Genomic DNA, 27,732 nt, shown 5'->3' with positions numbered 1-27,732 from the left:
TTTGCAGAGCAGCAGACAGGACGGTGGAGGCAGAGACGACCACAGCAGTTTAACTGGGAAAAGTCCAGTAAGGATCACCGCCTTCTGTCATCAGACACATCCGCATGCGTCAGTGTAGTTATCACACCGGCAGATAAAATAACATTTAGGTGAGTGAATCACATCTTTATTGCGTGTTTTTGTCCACTTGATTCTTTGTGAGACTTTTTGGATGAATGCACAAAGCCAGAAGGAAGCTTTTAAAAATGCAGATTTAAATTTCTGGATTAACATTAATTATGCATCCAATCGTACAAAGTGCTCCCCTTTCTGTGTTGTGAGCTAATTGATGGGTTCAATAATCAATTTACAGCAACCTTTTTCCCAGAACATGTCTGCAGCATGATGAGCAGCAGGCTCTAGTGTGTGTCAGAGGTCCATTCAAGAAAACTTGAATGGACCTCTGTATTGATGCACTTTCCTGAGGTGTGAGTCTACTGGATCTTGTGTATCACATGCTTGGTGGTTTTATGTTTTATGTGCATCATGTCATGTGCATACACTCAGTATCAGTAGATATTTTCAGTATCAGTACATATTTTGATGTAGTGTCAGAACAGGAGACTTAAGATATAAGTTACCTGTGCACATAAGGTGGAGCCATTGGTTGTTTTTGCACTTTTAGAAGGGATATTTTGTTTTCAGTGATCATTATATCACTTTAATTTAACTTTTGAGAAAGTGCAATTGGATTTGATATTAAAGTTGCTTTACGCACAAGTTAAATAATGGGAATAATTGGTGCATTTCAGCTTCCATTAATGTTTGATTATAGCCATAATGAATATTGTTTGTTGCACATGTGCTTTTTCTGGCACTGACAGGTCAAAATGTCTGCTTAGAGTGTGATTTATTTGGGGAAATAAGTACTCTGCAAAATTCACCCTATTAAGATTTATTCCGAAAGAAAAGCATGTAAAATCCAAGATGGACAGACTTGACAGGTAAAAAAAAGAAAGGCAGTTGATGCTCGTCAATAAACTCTTAAAATATCATGTCATGTCATATCATGCTTTTGACTTCCCGATCAATATACAGTAACAGAGTCTTTGTAAAAACTTTTTTTTTTTTCAGTTGCACACCAGAAATATTCCTCTAAAGGAAACGTGCAGCTCATTTTCTTGATGATGTTAATTGAATCAATGTCGGCTAGTTTGGTTATTAGTTTCTGCACTATAGTTAGTGGTCTGCATAGATGAAAAAATCAATACCACTCTCATATCCGTACTGTACAGACAAGATGCAACATGTTGTTTAATGAACTTTAGAGGCTTTTCTATCTTTGGATGGAACCAGGCTAGATTTTTCACCCTACTAAAGCAAAGGGCTCGAGTTAGCAGCCAGCTAGCTTAGCTTAGCTTAGCATAACGACTTGTAGCAGTGGGAAGCCGATTTCCTCTGCCCGCCAAGAAGATTATTCCGACTAGCACCTCTAAAGCTCACCAATTATACTATTTTTGTTTACCTTGTACACAAACGGCACTGTAAAATTACCAAATTTGGACTTTAATGCTGCTTTCCTCTGCTTTCAGTCCATCTGCTAAGGTTGGCTAATGAACTCCTGGTTCTTGCATCATAGTTAAATATGAAAATGGGGCCTTCTCAATAAACTTTTAGCAAGAAAGCCAATATAAAAACATTTCCCAAAATGCCGAACTGTTAACTTTCTGCTTGAACACTTTTTTCAAGTGAAAACCGCAAGGACTGGATAATTATGCAATAACCATGATTAATTGATAGAAACAATTATTTATGCATTACTCCATAAAGATAGTGTTTAGTTGCAGTACTGTTGACATCACTTAGTCTTTATGTAACATTGTTCCGGCAGCACATCACAGATCCATATTCACGTAATTAGATGGCTCCATTCATCCTCATAGATAAACAGAAAGTGGATTGACGTCACATCACATTTGACTGCTCCCTCCTCTGCCTCTATCTCAGTACGTGAGAGAGTCCGTCTCCTCCATTCGATGTCTGATACATCATTTTTATATACTTTATATATGCTGCTGTTTTTTCAGTCATTGTGACATTAGAGGTGCTTGTGTGCAGTAAGTGATTCTGGGAACAGGAAGTAGAGGTGATTCAGTGAAGGCTGCATAACTCTCCCACCACTGCAGTACGCTGTGCTGCAGCTGTATTCTCCTACTGGTCTAGGAAGCCGCCTAGATGACTCAGCGCACTGAAGTAATGAAACATGTACATTTAACCTCACTGTTGCATAGATAATCCATCCATCCATCCATTTTCCGTAACCTGCTTATCCAGTTAAGGGTCTCAGGGGTGCTGGAGCCGATCTCAGCTGTCAATGGGTGAAGGCAGGGTACACCCTGGACAGTTCGCCAGTCTGTCGCAGGGCTGACATATAGAGACAAACAACCATTCACACTCACATCCACACCTACGGGCAATTTAGAGTCTTCAATGCACCTAAGCTGCATGTCTTTGGAGTGTGGGAGGAAGCCGGAGAACCCGGAGAGAACCCACGCTGACACAGGGAGAACATGCAAACTCCACACAGAAGGTTGTCCAGCCCGGGAATTGAACCCCGGCCCCTCTTGCTGTGAGGCGACAGTGCTAACCACTACACCACCGTGCAGCCCTGCGTAGATAATACTTGGCTGATTTGTCACAATGCATTACATTTCATACCTGAAGGCTGCTCAGGTTCTTTGATTAAACACATGCGGTCTTCTGTAACACCTTTTAGTTAATACTCCTGTCCAATAATCACCACAGACTGTGGTTGCCCACAAATACTAAACATTACAAGCTTAATGAAGGTTAGATTAGTGCTGGTAATCAATTTGTCACGGACAGAAATGTATTACAGCATCGAGTATCGAAACCTGTCGAGTACTGAAAGCTGGCATCGAATGCATCCTCTGTTTTCTGATTGAAATCATTTTTGAAAAGTTTTTGTATGTCTGTTTTTGTTAAGACAACATTTGTCTAAATCTAAATTTTAAAAAAAACTTGTCGAATATGAAGTTATATAAAGGTATCAAAAAGTATTGATTTGATATAGAAAAACACAAAGGTTTCATATCAGCACTAGTGTTGAAAAATGAAAAGCAATACAATAGATTTAGGTTTGATTTATTTCAGGGCTGTTGTGTTATTGTACAGGTTTTACTAAATATACTGATAACTTAATGTACATTGTAAAATCTGACAAGTCTATCTTACTTAATAAATCTAGGAAACAGAATTCCTTGGAAAAGGTTACTAAATATAACTATTCTTCTTCAGTTATGATTACTTGATATTTACTTGCTAAGTTTACTTGCATTTAGTTGTGTTAATGTAATTTAGTGAAGTTAATCCAACCTAAAAATGGTAATCAAATGAAATTTGTGTTTGTTTGTATAGTAAGGTATCAGTGAGCGTTTGATCACCCAGATAAAGACTCAGATCTGTTTCCATTGCAAATGTCGACTGGTGGTGTTATTGATGTTTTAGTTCAGCTTGTCCAGTGACCGGAGGCCCTGCTGCCCTGTGACACTTTGACCTCTCAGGATCAATGGGCATCGGGTGCTGTGAGCTCTACAGCGACGCACGTCTGGTTAAAGCTAATTGATTAGCATAGGTCATCAGCCAGCTTAGCGACTCTCGACTGAATAGTAGCTCAGCGTGTCTGACTGTGGAGGATTTGGAGAAGGCTCAGTGTGTTTGTGTGTTAAGGTTTATAACGTTTACTGCAAAACACGAAAGGAACTTCAGGGCTTGACACTCTTTCACTAAGACAGCTGGTCAATAAGTGGATGCTGCAAAAACTGTAGCAAAACCAGAGTGCCACAAAGCATGTGGTGTTAATCTGGTTAGCCAAGAATTCACTAACATTATATTTACAATGTTGGGGTTTATTTTCTTGTTTTACTTATTTGTCTTTATTATTATTTTCAGCTGTTACCTGTAGAAACCACCAGATATATAATGTAATGACATTAAAGCTGCAACTATAATGATTATTATCAATTAATTAAGTCATTAAGTTAGTTGTCTTTTGTGTAAAGGTGTAACGTTTAAACTGGAGTCACCTGCTCCAAAGTAATGGGGGCAGCATTTCACCTCTACCACTGGGTCAATCCAATCAAAATTTACAGTCATCAGTTATAAAAAAATTAAATAATCTGCTATAACAAACCGCTAAGTAAAGGTCTGTCTCCCGCTAAAGTAATCTCCTGTTGGCAGAGAGGACAGAAAGAAAAAACAAGTTGTTCTTTTGTCATTTTGTGTTTAATCCAATAAACAAACCATCAAAAAATACACAGCCCTCGGGGCGGCTCTAGTTCATCAAATCACTGCTGCTACTCGAGGTAAAAGTGGTTTTACGAGACAGGACGGTTCAGGTCTAGCTGGTCAGCATGCTCATTTCAGTAGATATCACTGCAACACAATACATAGTCGTCTTCGACATAACGTCTAAACTGTAACATCTTCCCAATCTGTTGAAAATGTAAATTAATTTTGAAACAAACTGAACTGTTTTTAATCTGTACACAAATTGGACAAATTGAAAACACTAATTTGTGGTTTTAAGGGGAGCTACGTGTTGTAACTATTTCTTGGCAAATAAGGGCCGGGTGCAGTGACTTCCTGGTGGTTGCCAGGCAACCAGCTGAGGAGCTGCACAGAAGTGCTGGGCTGACCAACATACAATTGTGCAACAAGATACATAGGAGTTGGTGGTATTATAAACACTGTAGACAGCCAGTCTAGCTCTTTCCCCCTGTTTCCAGTCTTTATGCTAAGCTAATATCTCCTGGCTCGAGCTCCCTACTTGATGCAAAGACATGTGAGTGGTATCAAATCATCTCATCTTATGCTTGGCAAGAAATAAGTATATTTTCCAAAATGTTGAGCTAATCATTAAATGTATGAAATGTCTAATTGTGGAAAATTCCAAAACCCCCAAATAATCATATTCATTGAAAAGCAGCAAATTCTCACATTTAAGAAGCTTGAATGTTTGCCATTTCTGCTAAAAAAAAAACATAAATGTTCTGCAAAATATCCTGAGAGGAGTTAATTGATTTAGCAATTATCAGGATTGGTTTCAATTCATTTTATTTTGATTGACTAATTGATTGTCTATTTATTTGAACACGATTGAACAGACTGTTTATTCTGTACCATCCAGCTTTATAGTGTTTGGGACTGAGGCTGTGATTATGCGAGAAGTGATAAATTAGCTTTAAATCAAGACTTCTGTCACAGCTCCGGCTCAGTGAACTTGTATCTGCCTTCTCTAACATTTACCATCATAATGTGAAGTGCATGTCGTGATCCAGCCAGCAGGGGCTATCAGCGTTGCACTAAAGCAACATGGCCGACCCAAATAATTACCATAAGATACCATAGAAAAGTGCGACAGTGCTCCTTAAACAAACCTGGATTTTGATGACTTTTCTCAGCTAATTGGTTTTATTTGATAACAAACAAAACCAGGTTGTTCATAGTAGCCAGCATTAGTGTGCACAGTGTGTTTGTGTCCATGCTGACCTCTGTTTGTATATCAGATTCACTGTTTGCATTTCAGTTCTTTTGCGTCAAGGTCGAGCAACTAGTCTTTGTTTGCTTTGCTCAAGGGAACGAGAGAAGCAGTAGTCATAACAGCACTTGCAAATCCACAAATGGTATTCTTGTTTTATATATGTCAACTTTTCTACACACTGGGCCACAGTTAATCATTGGAATCCCTTTAGTTACTCAGACTCCTTTACCTGGTTACACAAATGACAGTCGCATCATATAAAGCCAAGTTTAAAAATAATTGATTCATAGTATGCCTGTGTCCACATGGAGCCATTTTCTATGCTGTAACTAATCCAGTTAAGTGGGAGTGGATGTAGAGAGGAAAACAGATGTATTTGGATAATTTCCTCAAACATTGTTTGTGGCCTGCCAATAAGATTAAAGCTCTCCAGAAATGAGGGAAATCTCGAGGTGCGTGTGCGTGTGTCAGACTGAGTGATTTTGTTATTGTTTCTCTGCCAAGATGGAAGTATGAAAAATGTGGAAACAATGAGGGGAGGGCTGCACATTTTGCCATTGTGTGTTGATCTATTTAAACTTAAGTCTACAAACATTCAGTATTGAGATACTAATTGAAACACTATTGTAAATACTGCAAAAAGGCCCAAATGTCAATACTTTTTTGGCACTCCCAATAATATGTCCATCGCATAGTATTAAAAAGTCTTCTTCTTTGATTTGATGGTTGAGTTGTGGAAAGCTGTTTTGGAGCTTTCAAGCCTTTCACATTATTTTCCTCACCAAACAGTTTGCTTAGCTGTTGTTAAATTGTTCTTTTTTTAAAGTGCTCCGATAAAATCCCCACTTGATCTGATTAAAATCACTCACTGGTGAAATTGTTTGATCAACTGCTGTTTCTAAGGTCGAGAATACAATTTGACACACATCTCTTTTTTTTTTTTTTTTTTTTTCATAAAGAGTTCTTGCACGACTGCCTTTTTAGAGTACAGCTAAAATAACATGAATATGAGTTTGCAAGCGGCTGAATTAGGTTTTACTTTAGCACAGCTGTGCTCTAAGCTAACTTCAGAAAACTGTTGTGCTCTTAATGGTAATGTCAACATGCTGATAAGAAGTGATGTTTAGTGTGTTAGCATCCTAACATTTGCTTATTGGCAATGAATATGAACTACAGCTGAGGGGAGGGGGGGCATAACAGCTCTGTATCAGGCCATAAACCAAAGTATTCTAACAAACACACCAGAGAAGCAGCGAGCTGCCATGCAAGGCTGCTCTGAGCTCAGCAAGCTGCAACCTTTTTCAATCTGCAGTGAAGTAAGTCCGTCAAAATTTAAACTTGGGGATAGTTTAACTTTAAGCAGCAACGTGTGGCCAGAGAGAGAACCGACAGCCAATCCGTATACAGCATCCTGTGACTCCTGTGACATGTTGAGCTAAGTGACAAAGAATGTCCTTTTTTTTTTTTTTTTCGAGTAAATGTTAAAAAAGGTGTTGATCTGGTTTATCCTGGTGATTTGTGGGTAAAGTCTCTGGTTCTGCTGTGTCACTTCTGTCTTGTTTACCAGCTTTGCTTCAGTGCACCGAGTCCCCCGGGGCGAACAGGACAGATAGTAACACGCTTGTTTAGCTGCTGAATAACTAAAGTTTCAATCTTTGAACTCTCATGTTTTGTGTATGACTCATTATTCAGAGGATTGTTATGGTTATTGTGGCTTTCATTGTGAACCATCTTGTTTCAATTACTGTGACTTTGGACAACGCTTGTATTCTCCTAGCAACTCTCAGGAATGGCAATGTTAAAATACTCTGTTTGTTTTACACTCTGCAGTAGATTATGCAAATGTCCAACAGATCAAGGCACATTGTGCATTTTAGCTTTGACAATTTAGATTTATGCCCTTTTTTAAAAAAAATGATGTCATTGCAGCTCTCTGTAGGGAAAAGCTCAGGTGCACTTGGGACCCTTCTTTGAAATGGAGACATAATTTTGTTCATGACATCATAGTTTAACTTAATCCATCTTTATTTTACAAAAAAAGGACAAAACAGCATTAAGTGTGTAATACAAATCAGATTCCTATTGTACCGGGGTTAAATTAAATAATTTGTCTCGGGCTGGAAAGGTCCTCTTCTCTTTCTCTGTGATCCTCCGTCACGCCTTATCTGTTTCTCCTCGTTGTGCCTCTGGGACTCTTGCCCTCACTGGGGTTAAAGACCAGCTTTAAGCCCCGCCTCCTCCAGCCTCACTAAACCCTCTGATTGGTCGTGAGCCCCCCCTCTACATTCCCGTAGAGCCTTCCCCTTTCCGTCCCCGCTCCCCTAGTGGCTCCCTCTCAGTCTGTTTGGATTATTGTAACAGCTCAGGCCTCCTCTCTGCCCACTGCACTCACTACTACGGTACATCAGAGATGAGAAGGATTAGGTGACAAGAGAGCAGCGTTTGTTTTCACCCCAGAGAAGAGAGGAAGGAAAGGGGAGCGGCCATGGAGTCGAAGTAAGTGGGATGTTTGGGATTTAAAGATGGAGAGGAGGAAAGAGTGAGTAATATATGGAAACATAACATGAGGAAAGAGAAGAGAAAAGGAAAGATTTATAGTTAAAGTGGAACTGTGCAGATGTTGTTTTGGGAAAGTCCTGCTGTAGAGTTCAGTGTTGATGAATTTATTTTACTTTCAGTCTGTTTCAGTAGCAGGAAAAGATTATTATCAAAAGATGCCTCTGTTATTCCAGGTTTGTCCCCTTGAAGTCTTGTGAGCTAATACTAGAAATACAGGTTAGTTCACAAGGTCTCAGGTGTTCACATGCTGAAGGGAAATACATATTACTTAGTGTCAGCAGATGTGCTTTAAGTGTGCAGGTGTAATACTTTACTGTATGCTCGCAAGAAAATGTTTGCTTTGCTCTCGTTTCCTGTATACTGTTTGTCATGCTCAGTGGCCTCAGCTGGTCTGTCTGGAAACCAAGAAGGTGCACTGTACATGTAGTGAGAGAAAGTGAAGTCAAGCTTATCATGTAACCCATAGGTTCTTCTCCAAGGGCTTTAAAATGTGTACAAAATACCGTATGTGATCCTCGATGTGCTGAAAAAGCAGTTTATTGATCCATTACATATCATTCAAAGTGTCAGTCTGTTATTTATCAGTGTGAGGTAGAATAAACAGCAATAAAAAGCTGATGATCAGCTGATTAAATATGACATCCATCTACATCATTCAACTGTCGAGGCGATATGCATTGACCTATTAATCACACTGTAACTGATAACTATCTTACTACTGACTGCATTACAACTGTTTTCAGGAAGTAGGTATAAGTAAAAAAACTTTTTCACTGCAAGTTGGTCGACTTTAATGACCAAGAAAGTTGGAAAACAACTCTGAAAACAAACATGATAAGACTGCTAATGCAATGTGCAAAGTGTTATGTAGCTCCTAGCTAAACACTGAGTGAATGGATTTAACTTAATTTAATTTAGGTGCTGGCAGATTGTTTTATATATAACAATGTATGTATAATCTGTAAAAACTTTAGATTTTAATCATATTAATAATGTTTTCTGCTATTATGGCTATAAGTGCCATGCAGGAGGATTAAGGATCAACTAAATCAAAAACTTAAATCATTCATGGTGCATGTTGTCTGGAGGTTAAGTCAGTGTTTAGGCTTCATTGACAGACAGCACTAGGCTAGCACATCTGTCGGCCTTAATAAGAGGTCAGTAGTTAACACACCCAGACACCCAGACAGAACACTGTCTTATCTTGTGTTACCAGAACGCACGGTTGACAGATATATAGCCCAGTGACGCAGTGACATTAGTTATATTCACTCAGAGAACAGCCTTCTTCTCTGAAAAATGAAACTTTAAAGATTGGTAGGGAGTTCTGTTTTTCAACAGTACTAACCCCTTTTTTTTAATATAGTTTTCTAATCCCCAAAATCTCTTAAAGCTGCCCGAAGAAAACCGCTAAAACAGTGTTCACTAAATTGCTTTAGAGGGCTAAAACCCTGTCTACCACGACACTTTCATCTGTGGTTTGCAAAGATGCTGCAGCTAAAGGCCCGCTCTGCTGCTGTAATCTCTCATCATCCTGTTCCCAGTGGATGCTTTAGATTAGCATGAGAGTGTTCTTATAATTCAGGAGAGGGAGTTATGTCACCCTCTCCAGCATTGGAGGCATACAACTCCCCCGATTCCACTGATACTGAATGATGAAAAGTGTTACATATACACTCCACTGTTTAAAAGTGAGGTTTTAATTATTTAGCTGTAACTTCCTGGAACTGCTGCTAAATAATTACAACATCTAGAGAATGGTAATCTCAGAATTTATGTATTTTGTTATAAAAACCGTTTCAGTGCTGATGAAAATGTGACCATGGCCATAAACCTCACAGACAGACCATCTGGCTTTAGGTGCTGAGAGGATTTAAAATACAATAACTGCTGAAAACAAACAAACCGCATCAGTCATAATAATGATATAGTGTGTTTTTATAGTCTTTAGTGTCAACACAGTCAGTGTAGCATTTCAGTTCATATTGTCCTCTCCTGATCAGGGTGATTTTATGTGTAATGAATGACTGTTGCCTGACTGGAAAAGTTATTTAAGTCTTATCTTGTGCCCCCAGAATGGAGGGTTGGCAGATATGCAGCCAAGTGATGCATTGAAATCCTTATTCTTTCAGAGTACAGCCTTTTTTCTCTGAAGCATGTAAAATGTATCGAATTTTCTTCAGACAGTCATGGTTCCCAGAGGATGAATCCTAATGACTTTGGTGACCACATGACCTTTGGTCAAATGCAATCTCTAGGTTCACATTTGTGTTTTTGAGTGAAATGTGAAATGGATTACCACAACATTTGGTAGACACATTCAGGTTCCCCTCAGGTGATCCCTTAACTTTTCCACTAGCGCCACCATCAGATCAAAATTCAAAATCATCCAATACTTTTACAACCAAAATACCATAAACCTCAGCTGTAGTTCATGTATATTACTAATGAGCTAATTTTAGCATGCTAAAAATTGGTAAACTAAGCGTCATGCTAGGTGCAGCTGTGCTTTGACTAATAGTTTTGCTGTTTCTTTACATTTTAAACAAATGAGATACGTGTTTATTAGTGAGCTTCACAGGTGATAGTAAGCGAACATTTGAACTTCAGACAGAAGCAGATTGGCTGTCAGCATTCCTTTTAGCACGTGAGTCTTTGTAACACGTATGTTGTGGTAACTTAAACTAACTGAAGCTCTTCAATCTGAAAATATTCCTGTCTCTAAGAGTTTTACCTTCATCAACTACACTTAAATACAGAACAAAATACGACTCACTCTGGTAAGGTGTATATACCATAACAATGTATAAAAGTCCAATTGAAACAATTAAAAAAACACAGACAATAAAAAAATTGCTGATTTTAAAAACAAAGCATCTGCGTGTAAAGAGCAGCAATAAACTGTCCTGTGACTCGACTCTCAGTTTATACCAACTTGGAAACGCATCAGTAAACCTGCATGTGACTTGACTCTCGGACTTCTGACCCGACAAACTGAGTCCTCCGTCATAAAACATCATCACATGTCATTATTCTGCAGGGTGACATGGCATTATGTGTGTTTTAGAAACAGATGTGGTGGAAAAAAAGCTGAGGTCAGTGCTCTGGAAAGATGGATGGACACCAGAGGGAGACCCAGAGTTACAAACAAGCAACTGTAGCCACAATGTAAACCAAAATATAACCTAAAATAAACATAAGAGAATGGTTTGAAAACTGAAATGAGCTGGTTAAAAAAATGACAGGGTGCCCTAGATTCTCTACATACAGCAGTTAAAGTTGAATGTTTAACGCTGTTTCCTTGTGGGAAGATGAGTTAAGAGTGTGTGTGTGTGTGTGTGTGTGTGTGTGTGTGTGTGTGTGTGTGTGTGTGTGTGTGTGTGTGTGTGTGTGTGTGTGTGTGTGTGTGTGTGTGTGTGTGTGTGTGTGTGTGTGTGTGTGTGTGTGTGTGTGTGTGTGTGTGTGTGTGTGTGTGTGTGTGGTCACAGTCAAAGGACACCTGCTTAGCATGCAGTGCACAATCACAGACTCACTGTAAATAACTTAACGGTAACACTAACTGCTATAAAACTAAAACTAAGAGTTACATTCAAACAGTTTAGATCCACACCAGCAGTTTGCTCTAGTTTTGAGATTAAAACTAAAGTAATTAAGCTGTTGAAGACGCAATAATCATGCTTTAACTTAAAAAAGGAAACAAACCAATGCTGTATTTTGCCCTGAATTAAATGAAGAAATCAAAGCATCAAAGAAACAAGATCTAAACAGTAAATTAATCCTGCACCTCGAGTTTCACAGATGTGTGTTGATCCTGTAAACTCCACTAAGACCTCCTCTAGAGTTTAAGAACAAAACCAGAATGTGTGTCCCCGTAACACAGGCCTTTTTAGTGATGGTCCTGCTGGACCTGTGACAGTAAGGGACTTTAAATATATTTTTTTAACTCACTGTAACTTATTGTAAACAAAGCAGGAAAATAGATTTTATTTTATAAACACTGTTGATGTAATAAAACCTTCAACATCATCAGATAATGGATCAGTTTTGGAAGTCATAACAGCTTCCAGTCCTGTGTTTTGATTTCTTGTGTTGGATTATAGCTTACATTCAGATTGCAGACTCTGCCTTTCACAAATCATAAGCAAAGTCATGGAAGACGAGCATTGTTTTTCATAGAAGCTGGAGGCTTTGTTATTTGCATTATCCAAATTGAAAGCAGCCTGGGTAACCTTTCATTAAAGGTGTCCTGTGGAGATCTGCGGGCTTTGAAGCAATGTTTTTGTTTTTGTTTATCAGGGTACCGTCGGAGCATAACATGCTATATTTTTCCGACTGATGACAAATCCCATTAAAAGACCAAAACCCACAATGAAATTATCATTTTCTCAATGCATTCAAGCTTCTCCTTTTAGAGTAATGAATCAAAGTTTATTGTGCATCTGCATGTTAATGCTTCACACACAAACACAACAATGACTATTATGTTTTTGTCTTTCCTCCAGAGTTGCATTAGTGTCTTTTGTTTTGTGTCCCTCTCCTCTGACTGACTCACTGAGTTTGGCAGACGTTGACATGAGGTCACTGGAACAGCCTGGAAGCTGCCAGGCATAATGAAATGTGTGACACAACTCCATAAAGTTCAACTGAGGTTATTTGTTAAATGGAAAGGGTAGAAACGCTGCAGAAAAATCTGAGAAATCTCCCTATGTTATATGCTGATGAAAAGAGAAGAATTTTTACTCAGCATATAAAAAGATAACATCATTTAAATCAAGCAGCAAAAACTAGATGGGACAAAAACCATATTTAATGCCATTTTTTTTAATTTTTTTTTACAGTGTCATAATGTCTTTTCTGTTAGTGAAGAAGGAAATACCAAAGAACAGCAGAAATTCGGTCGTATGTTTTTGTTTTCTTTCCTCAAGAAGACCTCTTAAGATTCTGAGCAGATTGATCTTTAACTGAGACATTTCAAACACATGTATTTAAAGTTCTTAAATGCAAACAATGAAGACAAATCATCCTGATAATCTGATTAAATGATTTTGTTACACTTCAGCCTGACATTATTTTCAGGAAACAAACACCAGTCTCCTGTGTTTGTTTGACCCATCCAACTCCTCTCTCTTCCTCGTCAATATACTAGGTCATCACAATCCCGGATCATTTTCTCTGAGCGTGTAACAATGACATAGATGGATTCACATTGTAGTAACTTCAAACCCTGATGCGTCTCATCCAGCTTTGTTGACTAACCTCCACTACATACACATGTGCATACAGCACATAATGAGCTGGGATGATGCTGAAATATGCAGAATTGGCTTTAATCAGAAGGTCACTGTTGTCTGAAGATTACGGCTTTTGTTTCATGGTTTAGGTGATCTATTCTTGTAGAATGTAGAAAAGCTTCATAGAGTTCAGCATGGTGATGATTGAGATCCTGAAAATCCAACGTGCCCTCTGAGGCCTCATTGTTATGTCAAGAGACTATGAAGGACTTACAACATACTATATTGTTGTGTGCACACATGTGTTCATGCACATATAAGAGTGCCTCTGGTTTATGTTTCATTTCCTTATACTTGGTAATCATGATTCTATTTCATCTTTCAAATTCATCCTCTAGCTTTCCCTCTCTTTTTTTTCAGTTCTTTTTATTTTTTTGCTCGGTCACTGCATGTACAGTGAGTCAGCAGCCCACACACAGACACACACACACACACACACACACACACACACACACACACACACACACACACACAGACACACAGACAGATCCCTTTGGCTTTATCTATGTTGGTCGTAGCGGGGACCAATAACTGCTGTCTCTTTATTTTCTTTTTCTTCTTTTCCCTTCCATTTATGAGATCACCATCCTTCAGCCAGCACTCGCTCACACGCTCCTGATGCTGCACATGCTCGCTGCACTGCAGTGAGCCAGCATTTTTTTTTCAGACAGAGAGGGAGAGAGAGGGGGAGAAAAACTGGAAGGCAAGAGAGAGAGAGGGAGAGAGAGATGAATGGATGTGATGAGACGGACTGAGCCAAGAATGCAAGAATGATGAGGAGGTGAGGGGGAGTGAAGGAGGGAGGGGGTGGAAGAGAGGATGTAAAAAAAAAAAGAAAGAAAATAAATACAATCCGTCCCTTAATCGCCCCTCCTCAACTTCTCTCACATGTGTGTGTGTGTGTGTGTGCGCACACACACACACACACACACCCATAAACACACAGAGGAGGCGTCTCTCTCAAACGCACCCTGTTGTCTCCCGTTTGGCTCTCGTTGCTGCTACCTGGAGCGGAGCATCGTTTCATGTCAGAGCCGACATGGAGGCAGGTTCAGAGGGATTTTAGTGCCTGTTTCAGTCACATGGAGATAATGTTTCTGTCCGTGTTCTGAAGCGGATGACGCCTGTTGATCGGCCTATAGATGCAGCACTGTAAGTCTTAATCAATGTTGTTATGAGTCAAATATCTGGAATATCTGGTGTTGTTTCAAGCTAAAAACATTTGCTGTCTAACTTAGTTTCTCTTGGAGTCGCTTGATGCTAAAAGTGTCAAATTCAAACAAATACTTGTGTCCTTTGCTGCGTGTTCGCTGACATCTCCATCCAGCAGGAATCATTCCACTGAGCTGGTGCGGCTCTGGTTATGTAAGAGTGGAGCGTGGTGAGGCTGCTGCAACCTTGTGCACCGTCGGCACAGAGCTGCTTCTGTTGTGGCTGTCTACAGGATTTATTAATTTTTACTTTTATAATCAGTGACACAGTTGATGCTTCGTTAATCTGTTTAATCTGACCCGTGGAGCTGGTTATTTATGGCCATGCATCCAGAGATCTGAGCTTGTGTGTTTGTGCACGTCTGTTCTGGCGTACATCTTTATCTCTTCTCATTCAAATCTCTCCTTTATGACACATTTATGAATGTGGTTAAACTCTTTTGTTGTCAGATTATAGCTAGATTGTGATTGTTGAGGCTCTGTTTAAATCATTACTCTACTTCTTCAGTAACTTGTTTCTGTTTCACCAGCTTTGTGAAGCTGACTTGAGCTGCTCAGCACATAACTATTTGGTTAGCTGGCAGCAAACACATTACATAATATATTTGAAATGTTGGTAATGACCTACTGACGGCATCACGGCTTCATTTTATCCACCGCTCTCATATTTTAGGCTAACCAAATCACAACATCGTAGTTAGAGGCTCTCATATCTGCTTTCACAGAGCGTGAAAAGGATGACGATGACTTGTATAAGAGGGATTTAGAGAAGAGGAGAATTGGAGCATACACCGTAGAAAGAAGTTGTCTCCCTGAGGGATTCCTCTCAGCAGCAGCAGCAGAGGTGGCCTGTTTCTGTGCCCGTCTTGAATGTGAAGGGACAATAAAAGCACTGACACACTTTCTGTGTCTAAGTTAGCTGCCAGATAAGGTTACAGAAAGGTCCGACATTGAAATACAGGAAGCAGTAGATGGATGTTTCAGATAAAACGGGAGAGCAAGTTCTTCTCAATAATATATAATCAGTGTAAATATGCTGTATGGTGGTATTAAAAGCGTTTATTTTTGTCGGTTCAGCGTTCTGTCTCTCACTGCTGGGTGCTGAACACAGAGTGCCTTGCTTTCACTTTATAATCAAATATTTATCACTCAAAGTGCCTTTTTATGAGGAACGTCCAGCCACAGCTGCAGCTCTGCTTTACTCTGACTGTCTGCTACTACATCGGGGTCGAGAGCAGAGCAAGATAAATTCTGCCATGCTTATTCTTTCAGAGTTTTTTTTAGGCCTCTAGCATAGATTAGACTGTATAAAACTCAGTACCAATTCTGATAGCACATATGCTGCAGCTTTGTAACAAATGTGCAATTAAATGAGTCAGCAAGCACAAACTGACACATGATTCTGGGGGTGGAGGGGGGCGGCGCTGCTTTGCCTTGTTTGTAATGCAGCCGTGGGTTTTGTTGAATTACTTGCAACCCCCGGACATAGCCAACCTTTGGCACGTATGGATGCATTATAGACTTATAACATTATAGCATTCATCATCCACTATCCATCATATCATAGGTTTGTTTTTCTTGTGTAGCATAAAGGGACTACAACTTGTTTTGTTGTGCCTCCCTGTGCTGTACGATGGCAGTAAATTAGCCTTTAACTGGATCAATACTCAAAGGTTGTTGGTCAGGAGCGCGTGGTTCGGGCTCATACTGCATGCACGGGCCAAAACAAGCAAGAGTAGTGAGTCCTTCTCTCTCTCTGCCCACATATCCTGTCTCTCTCCACCTCCGCTATAAAATACAGGCATAAAATGGCCTTAATAATAATGGTTTAAAAAAAAAAAGACGGTTGCCAATCGCTTGCTCGCTTGAGCGTATAAGCCAAAACTACCACGTTGTCCAACCCACTGCTCGTCAGACAAGATGATGTCCGGCTTATCATTTTTTGCCCCTGGGAAAGTTTTACAAATATAATATGAATATAAATTAAAAGTTCATGATAGAGTAAGAGATGTCCTGTTTAAAGTTTCACAGACATCTTTTATAATTTTTCTTCTTTCTTCTATCTTTTGGGGCTTTCCTTATTGTCGCCATGGATGTTAAAATCACCATCACCCAATAAGTTTGGGAACAAAACCTCTGGCAAAAGATATCCAATCTCTGGACACACTGAACAAATCAGTCTGAACTTTTAGTTTTCAGAGGAATGGAAATCTGTCTGCTGAGTAAAGATTGTGTGACGGTCACTCAAAAAACTTTTTGGTGAGATTATTGTTTCCAAAGATCAAGAATGGACTTTCAATCGCAATACACTTTTGCAATCATTTGATGTTGAAGCCACAACCTCAGTTTGTCCTTTCCCTCTTTTCACAGACTCTCAGATGTTGTATCTAATCCCAGGCTGTTGGTCCAACTGACTGATGACAGTAAAATATAATATCTAAATAAAAATTTGCAGAGGATGTTTTCAGTCACTGTCTCTAACTTTAATACTTCTGAGTTGTCTGTTTGTGCGTTTGGCATTTCCTCTCTCAGTGAAGGAAGGAGGAAGGCATTTTCCTTCAAACTTTGATCTTTACGACCACACAGATTTCCGCTCACCTCCACAGCTCACCCCTGTGGGTTTTGATCATACGTCGTGTCTTTTGTCCTCGCTGTGTCTCATCCTCCCTCTGTTTCTCTCTGCAGGGTGCTGGGTAAGAGGAAGAGGGACTCCTATGTCAGAGTTTTAGGATGGCCACTGAAGGCTCCACTATTCCCAGCCCCGTGGTCCGCCAGATTGACAAGCAGTTCTTGATCTGCAGCATATGTCTGGACCGCTACGAGAACCCCAAAGTACTGCCCTGTCTACACACCTTCTGTGAGAGGTGAGTGGAGTTAACGTGATGTTTTTAAGTAGAAATCTAAATGTTTTTTTATCATGTGAATTATGTGTATTGGACAGACAACAAAGCAAACGCAAATTTATTGGGTCTAAAATTTAAATGTATGATAAGCATGTTTTCTGCAAAGAAGGGATGCTGCAGGCTGGAGATGCAGAAAAAACAGTGTAGTGCTTTTGTAAATTAAAGTATTGTTTTACATGAAACACATCTCTACTGTTGACTTGGGTGTGTTGGTGCCATGCTCTCTGACAACCGGCCTTTTGTTTCTGATACAAAAGAGAAACTGTGGACTGTTTGTCCCTTTTTTTTTTTTTTTTTTTTTTACTCTGGCTGCTTCTAGAGAGCCATTTATCTGTCAGATTGAACAATATAGCAGTTTTTCTTCTGGTAAATCTGTTGCAAACATGGTCGTCCAAAGTAGAGTTTAACCTTCCTGAAGTGGTTAGAGGAAAAATAGTTATATAAATACTTCAAATTTAATTATTTGGATTCGAACAGATCACATTTGTTGTGAAGTTAAATAAAAATTGTATCTATTTTTTTCTTTCATCCTTTTCTGTCTTTGGCTTTGATTTATTTTATCTGCCTGATTGCGGCAAGCTAAAAACTATATTCAAGCATAATTTATAATTATTGCCAAAGAGATCCTAGAGCAAATTAATGTATAAAATGTAATATAACATTAAATCCTCATTAGCATCATTGCATTATTGCATTGAGCTGAAGCTTACTCTACCATAATGTCTTTCTGAGGACAATAAGCATGATGCTGGGTGTGGTCTGTGCATTTATGACCACACTGGTCAACAATGTAATGTTGCTCCACATTGAGTTTATGAAGTGCACTTGTCCAATCAAATGCAGTCCAATGCCACCCTGTGTTACATAATGATAATAAGTAGTCCTTGAAACTCAGTTTGTAGAAATCTACTGTATATCACCAGTAGATGGCATCAAATGCAACATTTTCACCTGTCCTCAACCACTTTACAGGTCAAATACCTGAAAATGAAATGGGAGATTGTGTTATGTGTTTTTTTCTTTTCAATTATTTTCATTTAAGGGTAGTTGTGTAAAAAGATGACTTTGAAAATGAGCAGAGCTGCAATTTTGACCAAGTATCTTATGAAAAAGACACTTCCTTGTTCAAAAATGGATAAATTACCACTTTAAAAACTTGATTTTGAGTAATAACTGCATATCTACTGTACATCATCGCTCACTTTATATGTCTTCTCAATGCACACACACACACACTACTGTACACCACCCACGCCTTTCTCAAGGCCGTTTCTTTCACATACCTTTCTACAGGATTCTCCCTCTCTCTAATCCCCCCCTGTTTTCCTCCTCCAGGTGCCTGCAGAATTACATCCCGGCCCACAGCCTCACACTGTCGTGCCCTGTGTGCCGCCAGACCTCGATCCTGCCGGAGAAAGGTGTGGCGGCCTTGCAGAATAACTTCTTCATCACCAACCTGATGGACGTGCTGCAGCGGACGCCGGCCAGCTGCAGCCAGGAGGCCGCAGCTCTCAACAACATCACCACCGTGGCTACAGGCCAACTGCTCTCCTGCCCCAACCATGGAGGCAACGTAAGAGTCATATCCACTGTCGGTCTGTCTCTCTGTTTCTGTTAGTTAGTTAGTTAGACTTGTTCAGACCTAAAAGCCATTACAAGTATAGGTTTATTGGCTTTTGGGTTTTCGCAGAACATGGCTGGGCGTTAGTTTAAACACACAGGAAACAGCATTCACTTGTGTGCAGAGTTTATAGTGAATGAATATTGTCTATCAAATCTGAAAAAGACCTGACAATGGACAGCTCTGATGTCAAGTTCATTGGTTACATTGTCCAGGTTTATAATAATTATTTTAAAGGTTAGCTGTCGGCCTAACATTCACTGTTTTGAAGAGATTTTATTAACCAGAATGTCAAATTATTGGAGACATTCAAAAAATTTGACCTGGAGATGGCGATACAAGAAAGTTTAAGGGATCCCCAAAGTTTTATTAGAATTCACCTTGTGAGGAACAGAAATCTGTGTAACAAATTTCATGGAAAAACCATCCCGTTGGTGTCGAGGAATTACACTCGCTCAACCAAAAATGTCAGCCTGCTGGTGGCACCAGAGGAAACAGTCAGGGGATCATCACAGTCTGTGGGCTTCATCCCCTGGGGAACATGAAAAACCAGGACCAAAGGGGTAGACCAACAAATGTTGCCATCAGCAACGCTGCAAACGTGGCTAAAAATGTACTCGGCCTCAACCCCATATTTATGTCTAATCGTTCCTTTATACTGTTCCTTAGGTCATGGAGTTCTACTGTCCGCCCTGTGAGACGGCCATGTGTCAGGAGTGTACGAGTGGAGAACATGGAGAACATCCAACTGTGCCTCTTAAAGACGTGGTGGAACAACACAAGGCCTCGTTACAGGACCAGCTAGACGCTGTCAAGAAGAGGTACAACAGCTGCTTTATGTAGACCTCCTAGTGCAGAACAGACTTAAATCTCATTACACCCATTTAACATCCATCATAACAAACACTATCCTCTTTTATGTGCACGCTCTGTCATGTGACTGTTGGCTCAGTATGTAAAAAAAAAATAAAAATAAAATGCCTCCTCATTCCTCCGGTTACTCTGTTTCTCCCAGGCTGCCAGAGATCGACTCAGGGCTGCAGACGCTGTCGGAGATCCTGCAGCAGCTGACCAATCAAAAGAGCTCCATTGAGGACGGCATCCACACCACCTTTGACGAGCTGCAGAAGACTCTGAATGTCCGCAAGAGCGTCTTACTGATGGAGCTGGAGGTCAACTACGGCCTCAAGCAGAAGGTGAGGTAACACGGCCTGAAACTAGGTTATTTTGGCTGACACATGCAGATTATTTGGCTTTGACTTTGGTCACAATAATGATAAGTGTTTGATGTGTTTTTTTAATCAACGTTATTTGAATATACAACAAAAGGAAATAATCCAGAAATAATCAATGACCATTAACCTAATTATAATCAATTTTTGGAAAGCATTTAACCCATTAGAGGCTACTCATCAGGCTGTTTTTTGCTGATCTGTGTCTCAGCCGGTCTGACAGGCAGTAGGAGGGGGGGGCCAGTCACATGGGTCGCTAATGATTTCCAATTCATGGGCCGGTGCGCAGTCAAAACACTGGAGCCCAGAGGGAAAGTCAGATATATGACGTTCAGCTGTGTTGTGGCTGGAAGCTAGATGGAGCCAGTGTTCTGTATGCAAACTCTGGGTGTGTCAAGTGCAGCGAGGAGGCAGCGTACAGATCTGCTCTTCATGGAAACACTCTATACTCCTCTTCCTCTGCAGCTTGACCTATATTCTCAGACAGTATGCTAGTTTTCACAGCTTCAGATTTTGAATAGAAAGAGAGATAGTGGAGGCTGAAACATTAGACTCCAGGGATAAATGGCTTAATGGCCTCTCTTGTTGGGGAAGATGAGGACTGTGATGGTCAGATGAGGGTGAGTCTTGTTTTGTTGCTTTAAAGAGGGCGTGGTGATGTCACAGTAATGAGGAGGAACAATGAGACTCTGCTTAAAAAAGCATCAGCAACAAAGAACCTTTTTTAAAACACCTGAAATACCGCATACTGAGAGATTCCATGATCTAAATGTGACTTGTGTTTGCTAATTATCAGCTGATATAGTAACTCATTCTTATATTACTAAACAATACATGACTCATGACAATTTAATGCATGAACTACTGCAGTATGCATCATACATTCCTATTGTTCAGCATTGCTAAATTAGCAATTAACAATGAGTTTGTGTGATTAGTTAACACTTAATGGATTATCAATGAATAATTTACTTTTTATATTGATTTATGTGTTTAGTATATTAGTGACTAATTTCACAGCCAACTCCCTGCAAGTCAACACAGGATGACATAACAATATCTGACAGATATCTGTTTTAATGGTCAGCTGCTGTGTCTGAAAGCGGTTATTAGATTTGCAGAATCACATGAGGTTGTGTTTACGCCAACATGAAACCAAACGAGCTAAGACTCCACCCCCTTTAATCCTGGCAAGTCATGCTGTATGCTTTGTTTTCGCAAAGTTGTTGATCTCTTAGGAGGAATCCTGTTTTCACTGACTGTTTGTACTTAATTTGTCTCTGACCACAAGGTAACTCTGCTGCCCCCTGGTGTGTGTTGGTGTAAATTAGGTTCTCCAAGCCCAGCTGGATACTCTGATGCAGGGCCAGGAGGGCATCAACAGCAGCTGTAACTTCACGGAGCAGGCCCTGAGCCACGGCACCGAGGCCGAGGTGCTGCTGGTGAAGAAGCAGATGAGCGAGCGTCTCGTGGAGCTGGCCAGACAGGAGTTTCCTCTGCAGCCGGGAGAGAACGACCAGCTGGACTTCATCGTGGAGACGGAGGGACTGAAGAAGTCCATCCACAACCTGGGCACTATTGTGACGACCAACGCAGTGGCCTCTGAGACTGTGGCGACGGGCGAAGGGTTACGACACTGTGTGGTGGGCGTCCCCACCTCCATCACCATAACGACCAAGGACAAAGACAGAGAGCTGTGTAAAATGGGCAACGCAGTCATCACCGCTGAAATGTTCTCACCTGATGGCAGCAAAGGTGAAGGGGAGATACTGGACAACAAGAACGGCACTTACGAGTACCTGTTCACGGCTCCTAAAGAGGGGACTTTTAATTTATCGCTGCGTTTATATGACCAACATATCAAAGGAAGCCCCTTTAAGATTAAGGCCACCAAATCCATAGATGTGTCGCAAAGTTCAGACGGCGTCAAGAAGAGGCTGAAGTCTCCGGGCAGCGGACACATCAAGCAGAAGGCCATCAAGAGACCGGCCAGCATGTACAGCACAGGGAGGAGGAAAGAGAACCCCATCGAGGATGACCTCATCTTCAGAATCGGTAAGAAATATTTAAATGTGTGTGTGTGTGTGTGTGCGTGTGTTAAAAATCCTTAAAACCATATCAAACCATGCCCTCTTGTAATCTTGTAATCCTTATATTAGTGTTGAAAGTATAAATCAAAATATTAATGAATTACTATTTTGACAATTAATTAATCAAGGAAAAATACTTATTCTAGCTTCTAAAATCTGATTTAACTGACTTCTTCTGTTTTCTATCATTGTAGATTTAATATATTTGGAATATATATTTTGACTTTACAAAATATTTTCAAAAAGTTTAAAATGCAGGTTTGAGAGAAACCGACAAGAAAAAAAAAAATCAAATGATAAAATTATAAGTTGTTGCAGCTTTTCACTATACAATTTTCAATAATACATAAATGTTTTTCAAAAAGTTTAAAGTGCAGGTTTGAGAGAAACGGACAAGATGCATTTACTAAAAGATGCTTGGGCAAAAATGAGCTTTATGTAACCTTTGTCTCTTGATTTGGAAGTGTCGCCTCCTTTACACCTTTACATACTGTTGCATCTTCCAAGTAACTTGACTTAAACTATATTTTGAATATAAGTTTGACATTAAGGTCAAAACCAACAACAAAATGCTTGACCCATAGACTGAATAGCTTTTACAGTGTGTATATATGTATATAGTGTCAAAAGAGATATCCAACAATTTAAATAACTGCGCACATACAGTCTTATCTAAATGCCAATATATTAAAAAACACGACAAAATCTATATTTATACACAAATTTATATCAGTTAACACATTACACCTTGATTGAGTATGAATATATTTTAGTCTTATCATTTACCGAAAGTCAACTAATATATTTCATGTTTTTTTTAAGGCACAAAGGGAAGAAACAAAGGGGAGTTCACTAACCTGCAGGGAGTCGCTGCCTCTTCTCTGGGAAAGGTGCTGATAGCCGACAGCAACAACCAGTGTGTCCAGGTACAAATAACAAGAACATCTGCTGAAGCTGCTTTCAGCCTACAGATACAGCAGGATGTTGTATGTTTAGAGGAGCTCTATAAATGAGTATTGCTCAGTTACCTTAAACAGCGCTGCCTATGCACTTTGCCATCACACTGGAATAAACCGTAGAAGGCTTTTGTAGAGCTTTGCTAGTATAAAATACTCAACACCAAACAGATGCATTTTAAATCTCTTGTTTTTATTTCAACATTTTTAACACGTGTTTTGTGTGATGCAGATTTTCTCCAACGAAGGCCAGTTCAAAAGTCGTTTTGGCGTGCGCGGCAGGACTCCGGGTCAACTGCAGCGGCCGACCGGAGTGGCCATCCACCCAAACGGTGACATCATCATTGCAGACTACGACAACAAATGGGTCAGCATCTTTTCAAGTGAAGGCAAGTTCAAGGTAAGTCATGATTGAATGTTTAATCTTAATATGATACTAAGACTGTCAATGGGACAAAGTGTTATAATATCTTTTATATACAGTCAAAAAAGCAAAGTAACCAAAAGGACAACAATAACAATCAGAATCAGCTTTATTGGCCATGTATGCATACAAGGAGTTTTGACTCCGGTTTCTTCCGCTCACTAGTACACAGAATCAGACAAATATAAGGAAAAACATTTAACTATTATGTACAACATGAAATATAAAAATGCAAAAGTATATATATGAACATAAAACACAAAAAAACTACAACAATGAAATGAAGATACAAGTGCCAGGATGCTTGAATAAAGCAGCCTTGCTAGATAATAGCACAGTGTTTGCTGCCATAAATACTGGTATTAAATGTTATTTTCCCTTTAACACCCCTTCTTCCTTTTACAATGATGGACTCTTTTGAATAAGATTATTTCAAATGGAGAAAAACAGATGCATTACTTTACATGCTATGCCCTGATTAACATCTGTGAGTCATTTGCCTTTTCCACACCTGCGACATCGACACATTTTGAGGGATTTTCACTTCCCTCTTTAGTCCATTTCATAAATGCTCAAGGTAAATCAGTAAAAGTGCAGATTTCATAGTGAAAATCAACAGTTTTAGCCTTGTGCTTTGGATAGACTCATAGAACTTTTCTCTTTTTCCTACTTACAGTCACTACCAGGTTGAAATATCAAAAATGTCAAACACTGCCATGTTCCATTTAGGTCAGCCTATAATTTATTCACTGAATGAAGCCATGCTCTCAACTGCTGTTTATCCGTAGTGTGTGTTTAACCGTGGGAAGTCTGATTTTGCACTCTGTTAAAGTTTACCTGTATGTTTTTTAAGAAAATAATGTAGGATTAATACAAATTTAACTACATGTATAACAAACTTGGATTAAAATACATACACATTTACTCCCTGAAGTTCCCACTATAAACTATGGGATTAAAAAACTTCTAAACGAAATATTAAATCTGCGACTCCTCCAGAGCAAGATTGGCTCGGGGAAGCTGATGGGCCCTAAAGGCGTGTCGGTGGACAGAAACGGCCACATCATCGTGGTGGACAACAAGGCCTGCTGCGTCTTCATCTTCCAGCTCAACGGCAAGCTGGTCACCAAGTTCGGTAACCGAGGCAACGGCGACAGGCAGTTTGCAGGTACACTCAACGGTAATATGTGCACTTCCCCCCGCTACAGTCTCACTACAACCGGCTCACACCTGCATGTGGAATGTGGACGAATGCAGAACCAGGACCCATAAAGATCCCATTATCCTTTGACTTCTGAGGGTTTATTATAATTAGATGGGACAGGAGTTCGCTATGCATCATTTTAACTGATATCACTTAAAAACATATAATTAACTTTAATATACTAGTAACTCAACCGTCCTCAAAAAAGCATGTAGTACCACTGATCATGGAATAAACATTTCTGAACAATCTTGTTTTGTCATTAACGGGAAATAATTAATTTGCATGTCCTTCGAAAAAACATCCATTGTGATGTTGTTTTCTAAACTGAACGGCGTGTTTGATTTGGACAGACGGCTCAAAGCTGACACTTTGCTGTCTGTTTTTTTTTTTTTTTTTTAAGGACCTCACTTTGCTGCTGTCAACAACAACAATGAAATAATTGTGACAGATTTCCACAACCACTCAGTCAAGGTGAGTGTAATATCCGAGTGGTGGAAGTAATATTTCAGTCTGCAAAGAAGATGATAAGTTCATACTGTAGTACTAGAAATGGTGGCTATGGTGATACTTGTCAGACTTTCCTCTTCTATTGTAAATTCTTGGTAGTTATTCCCCTTTAAAGCGTCAGATCAAATTTGTATAAATTCAATACTTTAGTTGATGTATCAATGATTTTTGTTTTTATTCAAAACCAAAATGTAGGTGTTCAACACAGAAGGTGAATTCTTGCTGAAGTTTGGTTCGAACGGCGAGGGCAACGGCCAGTTCAACGCCCCCACAGGAGTGGCAGTGGATGTCAATGGAAACATCATCGTAGCCGACTGGGGCAACAGCAGGATACAGGTCAGGACAAAAAAAACCTCTCAACTGAACAAGTTATGAGGAAAATACAAGCAGATGTAGACTTTTACAACATGCTGCATTCATAGGTGTTTGGATTTCAGTACGTGTCTTTATGGCTGATTTCTCCGTCAAATGTAATGTGATGTGATGTCACACAAATATTATTTGAATTTAGTTATTATTTAACTCCTCTCTTTAAAAAAAGTTTTAAAACGTTTTAAAAGTTGCTCTGATGGCAGAGTAATAACAAACAAATATTCTCCCCTTCAAATGCCTGTTTGTGGTGACATAATGCCACTGCTGTTATATGGAAAAACAACACAAATTTGATTATTGTCTGTAAAGTAAATGCTCTCACTCTCTCTCTCTGTCTCTCTCTGTCTCTCTCTCAGGTGTTTGATGGCAGCGGTTCGTTCTTGTCCTATATCAACACGTCAGCAGACCCTCTGTACGGCCCACAGGGTCTGGCTCTCACCTCAGACGGACATGTTGTTGTTGCAGATTCTGGAAACCACTGCTTCAAAATCTACCGCTATTTGCAGTAGCCCTTTTTCTCTCTGCGCACAAACTGTACATACTGTGTATAGACACACACACACACACACACACACACACACACACACACACACACACACACACACACACACACACACACACACATGCACTCATTAATATGGAGCGACCGGCAGATTTGCACTCACCCATGAATCATGTTGTTCCATCTGAGTGACTGTGACATCCCGATAGAGAGAATTAATTGTGGTTTGAATGAAGTGAGAGGATCTATTCATAACTTTGTTCAACTTCCATCTAAATTACACAGATTTTAAATAAATAAAGCATAAGTATTGTACATATGTTAGACCTTTTTATTTGCTGTGATGTGGTGAGAAAACTGGAAAAAAATAAAGCTATTGCACTTGTTCCTAAAGATACTGGTTGGACACTGTCAAGGGAGATGGAAATTAAAGGAAAGACTTATCTAAGTCACCTGAAAAGTTACGGGAATTCTAGTTCCAGCGACTGCAGCTTCCTGTTAAATGATTCCTGTTAAATGCTCTTAAGAGTACTCACATTTTGCCTGTTCAATATTAGAGAAAAGTATTCCACCCACTGTAGGTAGCAGGGTATTTAGAGCATGATTAGGCATCTCTGTGCATGTTGTCTTTACTAATAAACACCAGAAAAGCTGCTGTGCACATTATATGAATATGTTTTAAGCTGACAAAATCACAAAAATAAACTTTGAATGGAAGAACAGTTTCAATTACAATACTTATATCTACTATGTGAAAATGACTGGTCCATGTAGTTCGTAATCACTTTAGATTAATACACATGTGGTTATTAAAGTATGCTGTAACTTCTACTTAATTGTTTTTTCTAAAAACACACAGTGCGTTTGTGTGTGCAGGACAGTAGTGATTGTGTTGTGATCAATTAAGGTACCAAACAAAAGCCACTTGATATGTTGACTTTTAAATCTGGTATGATTATGTGCAAACGTCTCAACAGCTGAAATGCTGAAAATAAAGTCAGTCCTCAGACACATCAGTGAAAAGGTTTGTTCATCATGCTGCAATGCAGGTTAAATCAATAATCAGACGGAGAGCTGTGATCACCTTCACCCCTTTGAACATGCTCTTATGTCTTTCCAAAATAAATCTGTAGAACTACTAACAAGTTGTATTTCAGTGAACAAAAAACAATGTGTCCATTGTCAAAATATGCAATATGTAGTTCAACAGTTGAGGTGTGTGTTATAAAAAATGCACTAATCTCCATTTTCTACACAAATGATTTGTTTCCATTGTCTTGTTTATATTTGTAATGCCAAATGGAATTAAAGTGCC

General features: G+C 39.5%; 1 protein-coding gene across 5 annotated transcripts; it reads left to right on the top strand.

The window, feature by feature from the left end:
* Nucleotides 1–27,732, top strand: trim2a (tripartite motif containing 2a). Of its 5 annotated transcripts, none has more exons than XM_054604256.1 (12): nt 1–149; nt 17,289–17,467; nt 18,842–19,079; nt 19,797–19,948; nt 20,143–20,323; nt 21,691–22,414; nt 23,272–23,375; nt 23,638–23,805; nt 24,829–25,009; nt 25,437–25,507; nt 25,739–25,879; nt 26,272–27,732. In XM_054604256.1, exons 2-12 carry the CDS (start codon nt 17,334–17,336, stop codon nt 26,422–26,424), a joined length of 2,247 nt encoding a protein of 748 aa, XP_054460231.1. In that variant the 5' UTR covers nt 1–149; nt 17,289–17,333; the 3' UTR covers nt 26,425–27,732. The 5 variants fall into 5 exon arrangements, with proteins under 5 accessions (XP_054460231.1, XP_054460232.1, XP_054460234.1 ...); XM_054604257.1 differs by lacking the exon at nt 1–149 and adding an exon at nt 6,774–6,858; XM_054604259.1 differs by lacking the exon at nt 1–149 and adding an exon at nt 7,903–8,038 and having other exon boundaries at nt 24,829–24,997.

Source organism: Anoplopoma fimbria, chromosome 9 (genome assembly GCF_027596085.1).
Source record: "Anoplopoma fimbria isolate UVic2021 breed Golden Eagle Sablefish chromosome 9, Afim_UVic_2022, whole genome shotgun sequence".
Classification (NCBI taxonomy): domain Eukaryota; kingdom Metazoa; phylum Chordata; class Actinopteri; order Perciformes; family Anoplopomatidae; genus Anoplopoma; species Anoplopoma fimbria.
Note: the sequence above shows the minus strand (reverse complement) of the source record. Positions and strands in the feature narration are given on the sequence as shown.

Coding starts and splice junctions, on each gene's coding strand:
- trim2a (XM_054604256.1), top strand. CDS start 17,334: ATGGCCACTGAAGGCTCCACTATTCCCAGCCCCGTGGTCCGCCAGATT. Junction 19,080..19,796: donor GCCCCAACCATGGAGGCAAC/GTAAGAGTCATA, acceptor ACTGTTCCTTAG/GTCATGGAGTTCTACTGTCC. Junction 19,949..20,142: donor CTAGACGCTGTCAAGAAGAG/GTACAACAGCTG, acceptor TGTTTCTCCCAG/GCTGCCAGAGATCGACTCAG.